At 35.3% G+C, this 20,944-nt stretch overlaps 1 protein-coding gene across 2 annotated transcripts in view; it reads left to right on the top strand.

Moving 5' to 3' along the window:
* Positions 1-20,944, top strand: part of ATP9B (ATPase phospholipid transporting 9B (putative)) — a 154,092-nt gene that overhangs the window by 122,633 nt on the left and 10,515 nt on the right. For both annotated transcript variants that reach the window (XM_058820428.1, XM_058820422.1), the window contains exons 14-21: positions 3,072-3,184; positions 5,173-5,421; positions 13,758-13,919; positions 14,527-14,619; positions 15,770-15,853; positions 16,430-16,600; positions 18,009-18,107; positions 20,604-20,693. In XM_058820428.1, the coding sequence (XP_058676411.1) occupies positions 3,072-3,184; positions 5,173-5,421; positions 13,758-13,919; positions 14,527-14,619; positions 15,770-15,853; positions 16,430-16,600; positions 18,009-18,107; positions 20,604-20,693 (1,061 nt within the window). The remainder of the gene's footprint in view (positions 1-3,071; positions 3,185-5,172; positions 5,422-13,757; positions 13,920-14,526; positions 14,620-15,769; positions 15,854-16,429; positions 16,601-18,008; positions 18,108-20,603; positions 20,694-20,944) is intronic.

The raw sequence follows: 20,944 nt of genomic DNA, 5'->3' as shown, positions 1-20,944 counted from the left end.
TAAAAATAGAAAGTTCCTCCACTGTTCTATAGTACTTACCACCTTGAGCAGACTGAAAAAGTTCAGTTTTGTATTGTTTTTGTTGTTCAAAAAGTGGGCGATATTAGAAAATCTGCGTCTAGATATTTGAAGAGTTTGCATCTAGGGGCATAAAATACAAGACATGTTGTTCCGTCATAGAGTATTAGTCATCAACTAAAACTAATTAGTCTTCGACTAAAATTTAAGACAGAACTGCTGCTGAAGTTATAACATGACTGGTTGGCACCATGTAATGTATGGAACAAGTTGTTGGGAATGTTTCTGTCCCATTTTGGCATTTCATTAATTAGAAGAATTTAGAAGTGAATCTTAATTTGCACACGTGATGAAATATTTCCATGTGAAAGGCTGAAAAAGGTGTATTTTGTTAAGGTGGGGGTTTTTTTCAGAATTTTTTGAGAATATTTTCATAACTTCAGCTACCCGTTTTTGTCTAGCAACACATCAGGTTTATTATGGCTGTTCTTGAAAGTCTTACTCTAGTCTTGAGAAGCATAAGCAAACTGGAATTGTTGCCTCTTTATTTTTGTTTTTGGTTAGTTGTCATAGATATTTCCTACTAACATAGCTGATAAAAAGGATTGTATTAGAGATGTGTAAGGTGCAAGTATTGAATCAGGATTTCCAGCATGTTTATTTCCGTCTCTTTATTGATTGTTTTTCCTCACCTGTTTTTCCTAAACCTTCTTCCCTGGCTCCTGTTGATTGCAAGATAGGAAAATTCATACTTTTCTATGCAGAAGCTTTTCTTCTCTGCTTGCTGAGAAAGAGGGGGTGGAACACAGAAATTTTCCAGCCATCTACCTTTCCCTCACCAAGCATGATATGGCGTTGGACTGATTTAGTGGTGTCAGAAGAAATAATCTATCCATATAATAATCATAGGGCTAATTTTATTTCCTGCTCAGTTTTCCCAAGCAGCAATTACAAAAGTAGTGGGAAGCAGGTTTGACAGTTGCCTGTTGTCTCACCCTTTTACTAGCATTTAGTTTCACAACTCCTAGAGAGAGATTTTTTAATTCAGAGATTTTTAATTCAAAGACTTGGCAAAGTCAAGGACAGTGAGAAGGTATTAGCACGCCTGGAAGGTTAGGAAGGTGATAAAGATTGGCTTGAGAATTTCTTGCACTGAATATTTTTGCACAGTGTATGGGTTTTGATTTTGCTTTCTTTTAGAAATGGAGATTTTAGTTTCTTGTATTTATTGGTGGAAATTTTCATGTTTCTCATGTGCAAACTGGAGATTTAATTTTTCTAGTCATGAATTTAAGTACAAAAATGTAATGAATTTTAATAAAAAGTCTCAATAAAAGCACAGCTTATAAAAGTAGAACAAGTGGATTTATGTGATTACTGTAAAACAAAATTTCATTTTCCCGTATATGAAAGTAACCAAAAATTTCCAATTTGCTAATTATAGAGATCTGGAACTTTGTCTTCCTGGGCTGTTTTCCAGCCTTGGGAATGTTCAGCTCCTCATGTAAATTTTTAATAATGTTATGCATATTTTGTAGAGAATTTATGCATTTCACATAAACCTTATTTTAATTATTTTTTCAAATTCAAATAATATCATTATAGAAAGAAAAATCCTCAGCAACATGTAAGGAAAAGCAAATGGGAAATGTAGTTTTTAATGGTAAAGGGAGAATTCGGAACAAAAATCTTGCACTGGTAAAACAGAAAGAGTTTGATAGTGCAGTGTGGTGGTACAACAATGGAGATGAAGTGTCACTGTAGAGGTATCACCAGGAAGTGGGAGTGGTAGACATTTCACATGCAACTGGGAAAGACATGAGACTTTTACAGCCCTAATGAATCTTTGAAGATCTCTGATAGTTCTAGCCCTGATAAGAGCATAAACTGTATGCTGACTGGCCAGACTGTTGTTTTGCAGACAACTATAGCATACCTCATCCTTTTAGTCTTTTCTTCTCCTGTTGCTTAGCATGTAGCTTGGCATATAGCATGTAGTTTGGCATACTAGGATAAAGATGTGAAATAAAAATAGTTAAGCTAAATAAAATAATTATGAAGTATTTTATTCTGCAGTATTTATTTCCAGAGAATTTTCTTTTACTCCATTTTAAAAATATCGTAGAAGCTTCAAGAATGTCTACTCTGGTTTATTTTTTTATGATCAGACTTATGCATTTTAATGACACAAACCTGTCTGGTTAAATATAGGAATAGCTTTATACTATTATTATACTTGCTCTGCCTGAGTAGCCATAGGGAAAAATTTTAGGAAGAGCCATAATCAAAATAATCTTTTGTGAGCTGACCATGGAAAGCTAGGCAGTAGTGACCCCTTTCTGCCTCACATACCCCATCAGGCAAGGCTGACACCCCCACCCCTCAATTAGAGGTTTTCTAAACCAGAGGATGTGACTGGTTGGCAGAGGTGGGTGCAGTGTCAGTCTGCCTGACACTCTGTAGTTTCTTGCAAATGTGAAGTGAGCACAGAAAACACTGGTTTTGTTCATTCTGCCTTATTCTGCTTGGAGGCTCAATCTGTCAAATTTGGAAGTGATATTAGGTCTTAATGACTTAATCTAGATAACACTGACACTGAATGTGTCCAGTTGTCAGAATGTCTGCCTTGGTACATGAAGTGTAGAAAATTTGTAAAATTTGTATTAATTTTTGGGGTTTCCTGTAGGGTTTTTTTCATTTAGATTTTCTGATACATGGTGCAAACTCTTGCTTTTGAGAGTTAGCTCTATCTGCATACTGCAAATTCAATTTTTTGTATATATATTTTTGAAAGAAAGGTTTTGTCTCTTCAAGTTTGTATGTTTAGTTATTGGCAAAATCAGCTTGCAGGTGGAACCAGTGATTTCTTCCAGAATGACTAACCCTGATCTTTCTCCACAAACGTTCCTTTAATTAAGTAAATTGATGCTAACTTGTGATTCATTCCTGCTTTCCAAAGGAAAGATTTTTTGGGGGGGGAAGGGAGAGGAGGTGTCTGTGGCCATCTCATAGTATTTTTCACTGCTTTGTGATATACTTCTCCTTTATTACAGGAACACTTACACAGAATGAGATGATATTTAAGCGCCTCCACCTAGGTACTGTTTCCTATGGAACAGACACAATGGATGAAATACAGAGTCATATTATAAACTCTTATTCACAGGTATTTCATAAATCATTTACATTTCATATGGGGGGTGTAATGACATTGAAGCATTGTTGTTAATAATGAGTGGCAACCATGGTTACGAGTTTTTAGTAACTGTAACATACTTAAAATAAGAAATGTGAAGGAAACTTTTCTTCTCAATTCTGGGAAAAAGATTTTCAAAATGTAGGTTTGCTATTAGTAGATGATGAAAAGAACTTTCTTGGAACGTCCTTTTTTTCAGCTTTGTATAACACTACTCTGTGTTTAAATAATGCTTTATAAATAATGCTTTAATTGTGCTTATGTTAGTAGCAACTCATTAAAACAGAATAGTGATGGAGTCTCAGTAACAAACCAAGTAACTACTAAACAATTGTTTCAATCTGAAAAAGTATGGTGAGGTTTTTTAATTTAATCTATGATAATAGAAGCTGCCGGTTAGCTAGGCAGTGGTTCTTGTGTGACATTGATTTTATCCCTTGTTTGTGTTCTGTTTTATTATTACAGTGGACCTACCAGACTATTGTCATCTTAATGTAACACACAAATCTATTATAACCTGATTATATTTCCCCACTGGAAGCATTTTGTGATAGAGGGCATAATCTTTAATGGAATTTGTGTGAAATTAAATTATACAAGCATCAATAAACTTAACATAATTCAGAAGGAGTAAATCAGCTTAATTTATTTGTGACTGTAATGGCATCAGTGTTAGCAGAATGCAAATGCAGAGGTTTAAAGCAGTAGCTGAAAAGCAGTGCCAGATGAGCAGAAAGTTAAACCCTTTATTAGACAACACTGTAATTTGATGGGCAGAATGTTCACGGTTCAGCAGATTGCAGTCAGGAGGAAAAAAGCGTGGATTCTGAAAAGGTTTTCTGAGTTCCATTGGAGTGAACGGAAGAGCACTGTGGTGGTACTGCTGATATATTTAATGTGTTGACTTTTAAACAAAAAAAAACAAAACCCAACCAGCAAAAACCAATAACCCCTCCACCTAAAAACCCAACTAATTTTAACTAATCATGAACACATAGTACTTTTGAGAGGAAGATTAGCTCTGTCATGTGCTCGAGCATTTGTGAAAGGTAACTTAAAACAGTGGTAGTTTCTTGGTTATGCAACAGTAATACAGTCTTCAAATATGTGTCAAACTGTTATTTTGTATGATTATTTTACTAGATTATTGCATTCTTGTAAGGACAAAAAACATTTCAGCTGCAGCAAAAGAGTAAAACTGCACTAGTTCACAAATAATACAGAAATTGTGTAAGTTATAAATAAAATCAGCAATATTGGTATTTTAATCATTCCTAATATTTATACTTGACAATGTTCCTGCTTTTGTTCTTCTGATCTCCTCTTCTTCTGGTCTCTCCTGATTACCACAAATGTGGTCATCTTTTAAAATACTGAGATTTAGGTGTTTTTTTTTTTTTTTAAAGGGGTTCATTTCAGTTTAATGACAGAGGTGAAGAAGAACAACAAAATATCAAATTTTGAAATTTTGTCTCAGTGTTTCTGAACTCATCCATTTGGTGGCTGGTTTAAATACTTTTTCTTAAAAGGAAGAGAAAAAATAATTCACTGGATGCAATAGACATGAAAGGACTATTGTGACAGATAATTGAAAAATGTAAAATCTGAAGTGAGGTAGCAGGGGTTTCTGCAGAATCTGATCAGCCTATTCAGCCCTTTTCCAACGTACTTGTTTTTATTTCATGTTTTTCAATAGTCTCCAGGCTCTGTTATTGAAATTTGACTACAAATGCAAGGTGATGAGCCCATAGTTATGTATCATTTCTTTAAAAAAGGAGATGAGGCTTTTTATTTATCACAAGCTGAATGCATTAACCATAGGTTATATAAAAATAAATGGATGCTTACTAGCCTTATCACCTTTGTAAAAGGAACAGTCAGATACAGATGGATAAGTATTCATGTTTTGTTTCCAGTTTTGAACTTTGGTTCACTGTTCATTGTGTTGGCTCTTAAAGGTCCACTCTCAAAACAGTGGGAACAGTACAAGCTCCACACCATCCAGGAAGCCTCAATCATCGGCGCCCAAAGTGCGCAAGAGCGTGAGCAGCCGGATCCACGAGGCGGTGAAGGCCATCGCGCTCTGCCACAACGTCACCCCCGTGTACGAGTCCCGGGCCGGCGTGTCTGCAGAGACTGAGTATGCAGAAGTGGATCAGGACTTCAGCGATGAAAATCGAACTTACCAGGCTTCCAGCCCGGATGAGGTTGGTGTGCAAGGCTGAAAATATTTATTTATAACTCCTAAAGAATGGGGGAAACTAAGTAAAAAAGAGAAATGCTGTGAAAAAAAACGTGTTTTGAGCTGGGGTTTCTTTAAACCCCTATAGTATGTTACTATAAGACACAAAATAACATGACACACACACACTGCTGTTTTCAAAGTAAAAAGGAGACCTTTTAATTTCTAACTTTAACATTTTCAGATTTCTAAAAGTGACAGTAGATTAGGAGGCAAAAGTGCTGCCTCTCCAATGACACTAAACAAACTAATAGTCTATCAAATTTCTCTTCTTCTATAAAAGAATACAAAACAATACGTTATTTACAAAAAGTGTGTGAAAAAGTTCATTACAAGAATGTAAACATCAAAAAGTTTAAAAAATCTTAAAAAATCAAAACATTAGTAGTAATCTATTTTTATATTTTCTAGCTTAGGAAAGATCTACTGGTTCTGACGCCTTGCTGTATAAAAGTGTTTTCAGTTTTTGACTTAAAGACCTATGAAGTCAGAATTTCGGGGTCAGTATTGTATTGAGGATTGCAATTAGAGATTTATGATTTTTTATTATTATTCTCAAAACATTAATCCATGTGTGAATCAAAGTATGCTACTAAATGGAATATGAAGCTGTTCTGAGTGATGGACAACCTGGTACATTAATTAGAGATGCTACCAGATACCGGAACGTACAGATTCCTAACAGGAAAAAACAACAAACTAACAAAACCCCCAGAAAGAAAGAAACAAAAAAAACCCATCAAACCTTGAATACTTCTGTAGAAAAGTTTTTGAGCTTCAAACTGTAGGCAGCTTCATAATCTTTAGGGTTCTTTCAAAATTGCATCAAGTGTAGCAGAAATTTACCATTTCAATAAAAACATGCCTTTGAGTTTTATTGAAATCCAAATTTTAAAAAAATCCCAGTGCTTTCATTGGATTTGTGTTATTGTTCTGAATAATCCTATTTTGGTCCTTAAATTGATTGCCTAAAATTCAATCTAAAAAGATACTAGAAGAGAGAGGCAAAGCTCATGTTGCAAGATACTGGAAAGAGTTTACTTTATAATAATGTGTATAGTTGATATAGTAAAATGGAGAAATAAACTATTTTGAAGTTGGTTTGAAAGTGAACAGGTTGGGAAGAATCTTTGTTTTAAAGAATTTCTAGCATTTTCTGAAGGTACTGTTTTTGTTGTAACCCCAGTAGCTTAGTCATAAATAAAATAAGGTTTTTGTAAGATATGAAGTAGGAATTACGTACCTGAAAGCCTGAATATTTCTCTAGCTGTGCAAGTTGATCTCATACAAGTTAATGTTTCTTTCACAAACTTCATCCTGCTACATAGTGTATTATTCAAGTATACATTTGTTTTTCATGTCTAATATGTCACTATATGTAATGTTACCAAAACTTAAGCAGTTCATACTGCAGGCTATCATTGCTAAAAGAAACAAGTCTGTAACGAGGGTTTTTAGAAATGCAAGAAATAAAATAAAATCTCTATGTAGTAACAAGATAGCAGACATTACATACCTTTCAGATGCCATAAACACAGTTAATGGTGTCAAAGGATTGTAGAATATAAAGTGGCTGGTTCTCCATGACTAAAAAAAGGCAGTCAGAACAGTTTTAAAAATAAAACTCTTTATTCTTAAATAAAGAAGTAGAACTTGAGATGCTGATCTTTGGCTAAAATCAGTAATCCATAATACAGTATGTGGTGTTATACAGTATGAGCTGATCCACATTATGAATTGAGAATCCTGGAAGGGCATTTGTTTATGCCAGAAGGGTGTTTGTTTATGATATATATTTGTATAATGTTTGACTTGTATTATACACAAGTGAACAAATTTTCATCTGCACATGCATTCATATTTACTTAATGTTTCAGTTTAATGAGCCTGTGAGGTACTACTGAGTATAATGAATGACTGCATGAGCAAGGATCTGACTAGGAAGATATGATGACAGCTATAAATTAAGTAAATATTCTGCTTTAATAGCCAAAGGTATTACTAAATCAGGTGAAGAGATGTGCATTTGAGAGAGACTATGTGAGTTTTTTCTCCCGCTTGCTCCTCTCTCCCTGTGGGCTTTTGTGTATTTGTTCAGTTGTTTGAAAGCTGAAAATGCTACCATGAAGAGCAATTCTCCTCCCATATTTACTAAAGAAAGCAGCTGTAAGACTCAAGAATTATACAAGCGCTGCCCTGGGAAGACAGTAGGGAATTTGACCTTGGAAAGATGAAAGGAAGGAAAGGAAAGTTGATAAAGTGCTAATATAATAGATCTGGGACTCAGGGTGGAAAAGGAGGTAGAAGAAGAAATCAACAACAAAGAAACTGTTCATGCTGCAAAGGAGATAATGCACAGATACTGTTTTAATAATGATTTTTTTATCATTTAAGCTCATACATTAAAACTATATGGCAGTGAGATGAAATGTTTCCATTCTAAAACAGGCTTAAATTTCATTTTTGTTTCTCAAAGATAATGCTTGAAACACTAGTAAAATTATCATATTGAACAAATATGCTTTTATGTAATGAGAAATTGATGTTAAATGGAGTCTTGTAAAAAGATGAAGCTACAAAAAGCATGTAAACAGCATAAAAATTGCAGCATGACAGAAAAAAGCCTGAGAGTTGAAAGACTAGCAGGTCTTTATCATAATTTTTTTAAGACTTCTATTGATGCAATGTTTGCAAATCACTGGAGCCTAAGGAAAATAATGTAAATGGTTCATTATTTAGCTTATTGAACTTTCCTGCAGTTAGGTTGACGGATGATGCCAATGTTTCCCAATCACCAAAGTACCATTTTAAAAGCATTTTTTATTGAATAAAGTGCTTTGAATATTGCACCCTGGAGCTTTATTTAGGGAAATGGTTCAATTGATGTTTTCTGTTTAACCTCAGCACTGACCTATCACAACATACTTGGTTAATAAGCAACATTATCATTTAATAGACTTAACTGGTTTTATGCATTGTACTTTCTCCACATTGCAACTCTGTTCTCTTAGATTTTGTTTATGGATCTGGCTTGATTGCAGTCTTTTGGAACAAGATGTTATTTGCATAGTTGTGTGTTGCATTATATAATATTGCATGATCACACCATAGGATGTAAAGAGCAGAGAACAGTATGTAAGTATAAACTACTCTTCCATGTAGGAAGGTATAAGAAACAGCTCAGCAATATGCTGACTACACTGCACACTTAATTAGTGGACTTGAGGAACTCTTTTGAAATTCCTCACATCTGTGCATATATGTGTGCATCCATATACAGATATAATATGACCATAACAAAGTATGCACATTTAGAAGTAGGTATATTCATCATAACAGATGTATTTATTCATTGTTAGAGTAACCTGAGATAAGTAACTGATTTTGTATTCATAATGCAAATCCTACTTATGCCAGGCTCTTTGTTTCTTATGATAAGTGATCAATATTTCATTTTCTCTGAAAGAGTGGAAAGTTTCATTTGTCTGTCACTTGTCCTCTACAGCTGTAGCATAGCAAACAATAAACATTCACTGAGAACCCACTGGATGGAAAAAAAAACTAAAAGGAATAAAAGCCATACCAAAACTCAGCTTCGACTTTGCCATCATAGGTGTGGGTTCAGCTCATCTGTAGAAAGCCAGCTACCTTAATGTAATGAACAATCATGAAAGGATATAAGCTAAGTAGGCAAAGTGATGGAGTTCAAAGGTCAGAGACCCAAGCAATTCAGGGCATGCTATGAACAGGAGCCTTTGAAGACCTTTGCTCCCCTTAGTCAGAAAAGGTTGATCAGTCATGATTTTTAATGACTGCTTACTCTCATAAACCAGCCATTTATTGGTTATGCTTTGTCCTGCACTGTTATAGTCTCAAGCATTTCTAATTCCAGGATCTTGAATATTTAAATACTACCTTGAAGTGTGGTCAGTTATTTAATTCCAGCGTTTCTGTCCAGAGACAACAGAGTAGCTAAAATTAATTACAGGGATACAAAGCCAATCATTTAAAAACAGACAGGGAAATTATATGCCCTTAGTGAAGCAGCTTTTGTGTTTACAAAAGTGAAGCTGTAATGTATGAGACATGTTGTATTGTTTAATTCATTTTATTGTGTGTGCTTATTGAAGCAAGACTAATTGTGTTGTTTTGTCAATGTATTGTGAAAAGCAAATCACTCAGTAGCATAAAACCATCACTTGCGTGACCTTCGAGACCCACAAAGAATAACTACTCCATAGCTTGTCTTGAATATTGATTGGTAGTTTTTTCACATGATCAAGCTGTATTTTTAAGTTAATAATTTTATTTTAATTATGAAGGTTTTTTTATGAAAAGTGATGGACTGCAAACGTTAGTTTGCATAAAATGGTTGTTTATAAATATAAACAAAGCAAACCACTGATTGGAAACAGATATGAGATGTTGAACAGTCCCAAAGGAAATGGTTGGAAACACTCAGGCAGTGGGGAAAGGATAGCTCACTGCTTCTTTTCTGTTTCCAAAGCAATAGCCTTAACTTAAAAAATACCCCACTTACCATGTCTGTACAACTTATACGACAGTTTGATTTTGAAAGCAGTTCCTATTGTCTGAAGTGATGCTCTTAAATACTCTGAAAGGAATACAAATGGGTTACATGAGAATTCTTCTAAGCAGCAAAACTGGCTAACAAAATTCCCATGTCTAGTCCTTCTTTTTTGCCCTATAAATTGCTCCCTCATATATGCTAAAAACATTGAAGACTTTATTAATGCAGATTCTTTTTTGGTTAAAGTGGCCAGGTTCACAGCAGGGCTCCAGGAAAGATATGAGTACAACTATGGTGGAACTCCTCAACTGGTCCCTGTGAGGTAGAGAACTGCCAACTGCAGCCACGAGGCAGTGGGACTTTTTCTTAAACTAATGTTAGCTCAAAAAAGAATATTGTACCTTGAAAGTGACAATTATTTGTTCATAAAATGTTTTGAGCAACAAGTACTGTAAATGTTGAGCAGTTCAATATTTCTGCTAGGGAGCAGAAATGATAGCCTGGGCCATAAGGAAAGAAAAGCAGGAGGTGGGTGTGATAGCCAGGCTGCTGGAGGTTGTGGCCTTAGCAATGAGGTGTACAGCCCCACAGGATCCAAGTATGGTGAACAGAGCATGTCCTGTGATGGAAACCTGCAGTCAAGAGTATTATTGTACAGGTCAACCCTAACCCAGTGCAAAAGCTATGTGTGGTTTGATTTGGTTCCATAAATGAACATTTCTAAAAAAAATGGGATGATAATGTCCCCAGAACATGGACATGATTGGTGCTTTTGAAGTTTCACCTCTTTGTGCCCTTCTGGAAATGCACTCATTCCTCAGGTGACTGAGTGAGACACACTCCTACTGAGAGAAGCTGCTTCTAACTCTTGAGCTGCTACTGCTCTAGGTGATGTGGTTTGCACAGTTACTGCTTAATTTGGGAGAGTTTCCTTATGAAATCTCTAAATTTGAGTGGAAATCTGTGCCCTGGTAATTGAAGAGTTTGCTGTTTGGATCTGTGAACTCTAGAAGCTCAGAATGTTGGGTGGCCTTTAGTGGGGAGACTGCTGACAGAAGCAGCCAGAGTTCAAGAGTGGGCATGTGGTAAATAGAAGCATCTGAAAGATTTAGGGTAAGAGCACTAGGTGGTATTTCTCACTAGTTTGCATCAGATCTGTTGCATTTCTGTTTCACAATGCAATTATTTGCTCCTTTCTTTCCTAATTTGGAAGTTGCATCTTTGACATCGTCATGTGAGAGGTGAATGGTCATCTTTACCCTTGGGGTTGCTACTTAGGAGGAGGAAAATCAGCAAGTTAGCAACCACATATCTCTCTTTGCCTCCATATGCATTACCTGCCCTAGGAACATCACACAGTTAGTGAGTTCACTGCATACCTGTGTCTCAGTAATGGGAAGACCATTTACCCACCAACATGCTTATGTCTCTCAGGCAGCCAGTTTCCCTATTAGGGAAGCTTTGTGATAAGCCAGAGAAGATCCATAAAACATTCAAATAAGTCCCTAATCTGGACTCAAGAAACTTGACACATTTCATCTGTTTGTGTGTCAGCAAATTAACGATTATCTGCAAATTAATATTAACATTGCAATGGATTATTTTAGAACAAAGTGGTAGCATCACTATCAAAGCCTTTTATGCTTGTCCAACCTTTAATTGCTTTATCTGCCTTCATCCAATATGTCGAGCTCTGTAGAAGCCACAGCTGCTGCATTTTCCTGGTATTCTAGGAGTTCTTGATTTAGGTACACTAGATTGCAAGACCTTTTTAATGTAAAGGTTCCGAAATGTATTGAAGAGAAGAGAATGTGTTTGTAGAGGGGAAACCTCAAGAAGAGAGACTAGCCTAAGAATCTTTTTTCTGAACTCTCTATAGCCAGCCTTTTAGTATATGTGTATTTGTTAGGATTTACAATGTAGATGTTAATTTGTGAAATACTTGTTGAGAAAAAAATTTCTACATTCCAAAAGCTTCAGGTATTTCAATGGTAAGATCTGGCTGTATTGTTTTGGTTGCTGCACCGATTCATTCTGAGTGATGGGAGTCAAACTCGTCTTTCTCTCAAGTTTTTCAGTGTCCTTGTAGGCATCTGTTTGACTCTTGAGCCTTATTGACTGTTTCTTGTATGGTATTTGCCCTGATCAATTTAAAAGAAAAAATAAATATGCAGTTGTGTATAGGCCAGGTATAAGAATACAAAATGACTGTGCTGCAAAATGCTAATTTAAATGGTATGTGAAGCCAAGCATAAATATAATAAACAGATCTGAGTCACCAAATATAGAACACTTTAGTCCTAGCTGCAAAGGGACACAAATAAGATGATAGGGTTTTAGTAGAAAGATGCAATTTACAGGTCAGAATGTAATAGTAACCCTTCACTGTGAAAATTGAAAATTAACCTTGGAAGTACTGGATCGTTTACAGCTTATAAGCTACTTCTGGTAAAGTAGAAAAGTTTGTAAAAAGGCTTCCTGCAGTTTTCAAGAATTTAAAATGATCCTTTTCAAAGTGTGCTCTATTCTCTTCCATTGCTGCATCTCACTGTATTTTCATCTGATGATGCCTACACAGATGGCATTACTAGGGTTTTTACAGGTTCACACAGGATTTTATTCCAATTTTAAATTTTCTTAGAAGCTGAGGTGTTTTATTTGCTTTGTGTGAAATTCTTAGTGACCATCATGTCCATTGAACTTACCTAGGGAATTTTCTACTTGCTTGTTTTTTATCAGAGTGTTTGATGTTTATTGTTTTCATCTTGCCTGAGATTAATAGCAGAGCCTATTAATCCGTAAAAATCCAGGATCCATAAAAATCATGTGAATTTCCTTATAGTTAACTTTCCAGTGATTTAAAAATCTGGTTTCCAGTAAAGATTAACCTTTGGAAAACTAAAAGCAGATTGAGGAGAAGTTTTCTTTAGTCAGAAAAAAAATGATATATGGAATGTGTCTTGTATACAAAACAGTAAAATCAGTAAAACAGTTTTCCTAAAATATTAATTTTTTTGAAGGAATGAATCAGATGGTGGTGGTGGGAGATATTTAAAGTATAATATAGAAAAATGTTGAAGCTACATGTCATGCACTTCAAAGCAGCAAAATTTTGGAAAAGGGACTTTCCCATGTGAGTTTGTGGGATGCAGTATTGTAAGGTTGGTTTCCATCTAATTTGATGTCAGAAGTCATATTACTGTTGAAACAAAGTATTGATATTATGCAAGTGAGTAAACTAAAAATAAGGTCCTTTGCTTTCCTATTTATTACCAATTAAATTGTCTCATCTCGCATGTAACTGTAGATTTAACAAAATATTTTATATTGAAATTCTCCCAAAGAGTTTTACTTACATAATGGTCTTGTTGATATAGAAATCGTCTTCTCATTTTGCAAAATTTCTACTTGATGTCCTTGATTTATTCTTGAATATATGTGGGTATTTATTAGAATAGTTATTTCTAAACAATATATTGAGAGTACCTCATTTTCAGCAATAAGTTGAAGAAGGTTTTATATTCTTCATAAGAAATTTTTATAAGCTCTTCAAGGGACATACATAATTTGATGTGTTAATATTTTATACTCAGTCTGCTGCTGTTCCCGTGGTTTTTTTCCCTAGATTATTGGAAGAGTTTATACTTTCACCCTAGCAACAGTTCTTTGGTTTTAACTTATGTAACAGTGTCACAGACCTTTCACATTTAAATAATTTAAATATGTCTCTTTTTTCTTTCTTTTTTTTTTTTTTTTCCTTTGTTCTTTAGGTAGCTCTGGTGCAGTGGACAGAGAGTGTGGGTCTCACTCTGGTTAACAGGGATCTGACCTCAATGCAGCTGAAGACCCCTGGTGGGCACATCCTCACATATTATATCCTGCAGATCTTCCCCTTCACTTCTGAGAGCAAGCGCATGGGCATCATAGTTAGGGTAATTTGGGGCATTTTCTGGGTGCTTGGTTTGATTTTTTAAAAATGCTGGCAGATCAGACTGATTCACTCCTTCTGCAACAGACAATACCACAGGAATTCATTGATTGCATTCACCTGTGTGTGGATTCACTGACTATGCAATGAGTGTTGCATCATTAAAATGTGTAACAAGTATATACACTAAGTTATTTGTAAATTTTTCATTACCAGGTATTTCAGACATACAGAGCTTTCTGTTTTGGGTTGGTATTTGCCACCCAAGAAACAAAATACAAGTTAGAGGGGATGTAACATTGATATTTTAAAATTTAGTTTAGGGGTGCTGAGAATCTCTTATGCTTGTGGACTTCAGTTAGAACTGATCCTCTTACATGGAAATAGCAGACATGTATCTCAGTGGAATTAGAGATAACACTGGAAATAGTAACATCAAGTAATACAACCTACCCACTTCTTGACAAGGTACTTTGTCTTTTATAAATGGGAACCTATTGAGTGCTTCAGAAGGCAATTAAGTTATTGGTAGGTAATTGTTTTGACTTTATAAACAGATATTCCTCTCCCCCCACCCCCCACTCCTTCCCATTTCTTTTGTAAAATTTTAGGATGAATCTTCAGGAGAAATTACATTTTACATGAAGGGTGCAGACGTTGCCATGTCCACTATTGTACAGTACAATGATTGGTTAGAAGAAGAGGTAAGAAAGAAAATCAACATTTACAAAAATTAATATTTTATAAAGATTTAAAATCTCAAATATATCAGATGGTATTGGGATATGTTGAAAGAACAATCTGAGGCAATGCAGTAATGGATTTTGAACTTCAGTTATGGATATCCTGAATGGGTTTTAAGGGATTACAACTATTTCCAATTCCTGAGTAACATACAAGAAAAGTGAAGCTGGTAGTAGTAGCAGGACATGTTCCTACTTAAAACGAGGAAAGTTGTTTTTCATTGACTGACCTTCCACATAAAACCTAATTACTGCTGAGAAGTATTCTGCTATAAATCTTTTTATCCCTTGTTTGATCAAAATCTGCAGTGAGGTATGATTATGAATTACAGACTTTGACAAGCATTGTGTCCAAAATATTTTCTTTTTACCACATTTATTAAACTTCAAATAAAATAGTTAGTGACTAAATTTCAAACCTGATTAATATTTTTCAGTATGTGTTCTAGTAGGTACCAGCAATCATCTTATTTTTGACCCTACATACAGCCAATATGCTAATACAATGATTACACCATGTATGTTCATAATGGTATTGGCAATATGAATCAATATCTGCTGCAGGGCAGTTTGATTTATTCAGGGACATGAATAAATTAAACTCCCTCAAGACCTAGCAAAATGTCATAAAAATTACTTTTGGTGATAATGATGCACAATTAATTGTAAAATACTTGTTTAATTTATTTAGCTTTATGAGGTCAAATCAATAAGTGTTTGCACTGGAGAGCCCTGTTTTTCATTAAGACATGCTATTCCATGGCTATTTTTAATGTGTAGATGCTTTTCTGATAAGGGATATGTTCACTGAAAAAAGAAATTGAATTCTGTTATGTGCCTCAAAAGTAGTTTTAGTTTATTTTAAAGCTTCAACCTAAAAGATATTTTCTTTAAGCTAGGAGAGGAGATCTAATTGACTTACTGATATCAAACCACTTCATTTGGGAAACCTGGAGTATAATTGCTTTTCATCCTGTTTGTGGCTTCTCCAGAATATTTTAAGAGTCTAAAGAAACACCAAAGCTACAGACACACCATGTTAGCATACAGTAGAAATCATGAACACAGATTTGAATATTTGCATGACTGTTCTGTGCTTTGGTTCATTTAGTGTGGTAATATGGCACGAGAAGGACTGCGCACACTGGTCGTTGCCAAAAAATCACTTACTGAAGAACAGTATCAAGATTTTGAGGTATGAAAGGACAGAGTGATCTTGTGCTTATGATCATCATGTGCTTATGATCATGTTTAATTACTTCAAGGAGAACATTCCTCTATTTTATTGTTTAAGATTGCAGAAAAAGATGATTCATATTTAAAAAACAGATAATTGAGATATTGTCCACAATCTGTTAAAGGCTTTGTCATTCATTAATGATGGTTCTGCAGTCATATTTGCAGGGTCCTATTTGCTTTATTATTGGATTGGACAGTGTTTTCCCAGAAGCTAACGTAATGTTACTTTTGTAGGTTCAACATGACCTAAAAAACCTACTTGTTCTCAAAGAAAAGGCTTGTCCTCCTTTGAAGCTGTGATGCCTAGTTCTTAATAGTTCTTCAGGAGGCATTCTCTTTAGATGCATTGTCAGAAGAGCCCTATATAACAGTGGGTGTAAAGTAAAATTGTTCCTTTAGCCTTGTTCTTCATTAAAGATATATAAAGACAAACATTTAGCCTAATGGATCCATGCTATCACTGAGTGGTAGACTGAATGTATACTTTATGAGTTGTAGCAAACTCTAAGTGGTTTTGTGTTTGTGCAAACAGAGTCGGTATAACCAAGCAAAGCTAAGCATACATGACAGAAACCTGAAGGTTGCTGCTGTTGTAGAGAGTTTGGAGCGAGAAATGGAATTACTGTGTCTCACTGGAGTAGAAGATCAGCTGCAAGCAGATGTTAGACCAACTCTAGAGATGCTAAGGAATGCTGGAATAAAGGTACTTAACACATATTGCTGACATAACAGGTTATCATTTATTAACTTTTTAAATCAAGACATAACTTATATTTGTCTGTATTTAGTTTCTTTCAAAGTAAGAAATGTGTCAAGTCCCCAGCACATTCTGGGCATGAACTAGCAGAAACAAACAAGACACTGTGTGGAAAGTTCCCTTGCCTACAAGGTTTCATCAATCTCAAACTTACTTCTGTAGGAAAACTACCAATGGATAGATGAATGTGTGTCTCAGTCATTTATCCCCAGGCTGTCTACAGTACACTGTCCTTGCTGACACTGACTGAGTTTGGCACAAGATTTGTGTGACAACAATGTTTTCAGGTTTGATGCTTGTAAGAAGTTTCAGCAAAGATCAAAACGTGAATTATTTGAACTAGAATTCAGAACTGCCCTTGGAGTTTGTTCAGTTCATGTTAAAGGGATGGCATGAAAAACCATGCAGAAGAGTTGGTTTGCTAGACACCTATCAATTGCACATATATATGCACATAATGCATATACAATTTATTTGAGGGAGGGTTTCAAGTAAATATATGAACAGTATCTGAGGGGAGGGGGCAAGATTATAGACATTTTGCTTTAAGCAGTGTCAAACTCTACTCCAAATAGTTTTAATGACTTTGCATTGGTTAAACTGGTCGGACACAGTGGGATATTTTGCATATGCTGCTTGTGCTGGACTTCAGCCCCTCCATTATCCGCTGGAAGGGCAGCTCAGGAGGTCAAAGCAAACCAGGAGAATTTTGGGATGCGATGACAATAATTTCCCTACACTGGTGACTGAGTCATCTTCCTAACTAGTCATCATACTAACAAACCTTCTTGGTGTTAAGGGGCTGAGAGAGCTGTCACACAATGGGAACGTAACAACTTTATCCCTTAATCTTTACTGCCTCCTCAGTTCTGCGTGGTCAGTGGGCAGGATCTTTTCAGAGTGTTGGGAGTGTAGCTCATGCTCCAAGATTTGCTGTCTCATGGCTTGGCTGCTGCTTCCTGAGATTATCACCAGGGTCACAGATTGTTGTGTTGCATCATTTTGCTGACAAATGTAATCTGTATGCTCACTTTTCTGATCAAGGTCGTGTCAAGGCCTTAGGGAAAGGATTTTATGCTTCCCCAGAGCTTTACTTTGTCTTCATATACATTGAGACATTGGCCCTTGTGAGAATGGAGCTGCAAAAAGTAAAGACAGTTCTTTTCTGCTTTGCATACTATTGCAGTAAAAACTGTTAGTTAATTTTACTTTAAAAGGCACAAGTCAGTATATTTTCTTGGATAACTTAATCCAAAAAGGTGCCAGAGAAAAGTTGGAGAGAGATGTCACTTAGATTTGGAGAACAGACAATTCGCTAATGTCCAAAGAAATAAACTCTTACATTTTTTTGCAGATATGGATGTTAACAGGAGATAAACTGGAGACAGCAACTTGCATTGCAAAAAGTTCTCACTTAGTGTCTAGAAATCAAGATATTCATATTTTCAGACCTGTAAGTATAGTTCAAACTTTTTTTGTTGGTTCATCAAAGGATGGCTAACAGCAGTGTTGCTGTATTAGTAGCTGGCTGGCTGTTGGAAGTTGTTGGGTTATTGTACTGTCACTGTAATGGTCCAGAGGGTAGTACTTAGGTCGTTATTCAAGGCAGTAAAACGACAAAGCATTTAAGGGTGTTGTTTTCTAGAGTTGGTGATGTGCTGTAGAAATGTTTGTAGCCATGTGAGGGTGAGCCAGGTTCAACAGACGTTTTACACCCTTCATAAGAGACATAGCAAGATACCTCTAAATAGTGATGGAGGTGAGGTGCTGAGCCACTAAGAAACTATCCATGCGTTTAGGCTGTCTGAATGTCATTCTTGCTTGTTTTAGCATTTTCATTGATAGAACTCTTTAGACTCAAGCAGAATTAATCCTGAATGAAACTGTGAACATCCCCTCTGTAAACAGAGATCAAATTGGTATGAGAAATTTTTTTCATGTCATTATATACATGTGCATTTTACCAGCAGACTGTTTAAGTAATTGTTAGAAAAGTAAACTGAATCTTCTTCTATATATTTTATATGCGTGCTATTCACTTGACTGAAGCCAAACAAAAATAGATTTTCCAGACATTGATTGATGCTGTGTGATCAGACATAATGCATCTGTTTGTTCTAAATGATCCACTCGCACCTACAGAAATAATTATATTAATATAATTTACATGTAAATGTATTTTCTTCTGAAGCATCAGAATGGCAAATTAGGCCCTGCAGACTACTATTTGCAATTAAATTATTAATGCTTCTGATAAAACTTCAGATCAATTTTTGTTGACCTTTCCACATTGTAACACCACAAATTAAGTCTTCCTGAACAAAATGTATTTAGTTGAGTCAGATTTTTATTTTCATTACCTTGACTGGTAATAAGAGATCAGCATAAAGCTGTGTTAACTTAGAATACAGTTTTAAATTAGTTAGAAAACACATTTATACAGAATTACTTCTGTGGCTATACTTGTTGCAAAGAAATAACTACTGAATTAATGTAAGAAAATATCAAGCACTATAACACTTCTACTGTAGTTATAAATTAGAGCGATAAAACCTTTAGCTGCTCTCTTTCCAAAAAGCTGTGTTTTGTTTTTAAAAAAACTGTTTATTCTTAGAAGTCTCAGCTTCCATAGTTTGTCATTCTGGAGATATTTACAAATTAAAAAAAAAAAAAAGCACTCTGTTAGGTTGAAATGTAGAACAGAGAGGAAAATCACTGCTCATCAGTGTGCACAAGTGCTGACATCTCTTCATCTCTGCAATGCAGAAAGAATGTGCTAGGCCAACACAGGCTGGGCTTCCTAACAGCTGCCAGACAAGGAGATTTCTCTTTTCATGCTTAATTGTGGAAAAGAAGGAAAAAAATTCTGAATTGGGGCATGTGTATGAGTTTTTCTCTTTGCAGGGGCTTTTTAATGTAACTCAAATTTTATGGGTAGTAGAACCCATCTGGAGAGAGAAGATTCTTTGAACTGCATCAGGCTGGGTAGTTGTGGGTCAAGGACAAAACTTCACATTCAATGTAATTAAGATTCATATATCTTAAAAGTTATTTAATCTATGTGATCTGTTGACAGAGACAAAATTAAAAGTGTAATCAGACCTTGTGTTTTATTCTGTGCTTGGAAGTTTGTCTAGCATGATACCTCTAAAATACATTGGTATTTATGGGGAAAAAAATTAAAAATAAACAAAAAACCCACCAAAAAACACACAAAAAAACCCCCCACCACCACACCCAAATCTGCCAGTCTCCTCAAAATCTGATTATAATTTCAATTTTTCGTATTCTGTTTATAGTTCAAAACCTTCTAAAATGCATTTAGTAACATTTGACTGTTTTTTGCACTTCACAGCTGGGCTTTTCTGAAACAATTATGTAAATTTTTTAAATCTATGATGTAATTCTTTCATGTTATGCCACTTGATCTTGTCTTCAGAGTCATGCAAGATCCAAAAGGATTAGTACTAATGAGCATCTTTATGTCCCTTTGAAATCTGTGCTTGGTTTTCCTTCCTGAAACTGAAGGGACAATTAATAGGGACCCTTTATGTTATTCTAAGAGCATATTTTGCTGGTTAATAAACAAAACAATTAAGGTTTGCTTGGGAAAGTTTTCTATCTTTCTCTAGACCTGCCAGGATGAAAAGACTCAGGCCAGCTCAAAACTAAGATATTTTAATGTAATTAATTCGGCACTATTTTAGCCCTAGCAAACTTTAGTGAGGAACCACTTAAGCCGACTACATAGATTTTACTTGTTTGAGGATTACTCTGTCAATTCATAAGGCTTGAGGCTTATAGTAAAATTCCATGGGTATTAGACTTGCAATGGGATAAAACCCTTGAACCAAGGCTTCTGGGTATGAGTTCTCAAAACTTGATTTGTTTAGGCAGGGTTTTTTTAAGAATATAACAAAATCTTTTAACTGAGTGGTTTTTATTGAAGGTTGTCACTCGAGGAGAGGCTCACTTAGAACTAAATGCTTTTAGGAGGAAGCATGACTGTGCCTTGGTGATATCTGGGGACTCACTTGAGGTAAAAACTTGGTTTTGGTCAAATTATTTATATGCTTATGGTCAGAAAGTAATGTATCAGCACCTTCATGCTCTTTTTTCAAGTATTTCCCCATACTTTTAAGTAGTCCTTAGAGATACTTTTGCTTATCGCTGAGTGTGAATTAGATGATATATGTTGTAAATGTTACTGGGTTTCTAGTCTTCTGTACAGTAATAGAAATGGAATTTGTATACAGCAAGCTTTACTATTGTCTATTCTCTTAAGCTCAA

This window comes from Ammospiza caudacuta, chromosome 1 (assembly GCF_027887145.1).
Source record: "Ammospiza caudacuta isolate bAmmCau1 chromosome 1, bAmmCau1.pri, whole genome shotgun sequence".
Lineage (NCBI taxonomy): Eukaryota > Metazoa > Chordata > Aves > Passeriformes > Passerellidae > Ammospiza > Ammospiza caudacuta.
The sequence above is the reverse complement of the archived record's forward strand: the minus strand, read 5'-3'. Positions and strand labels throughout refer to the sequence as shown.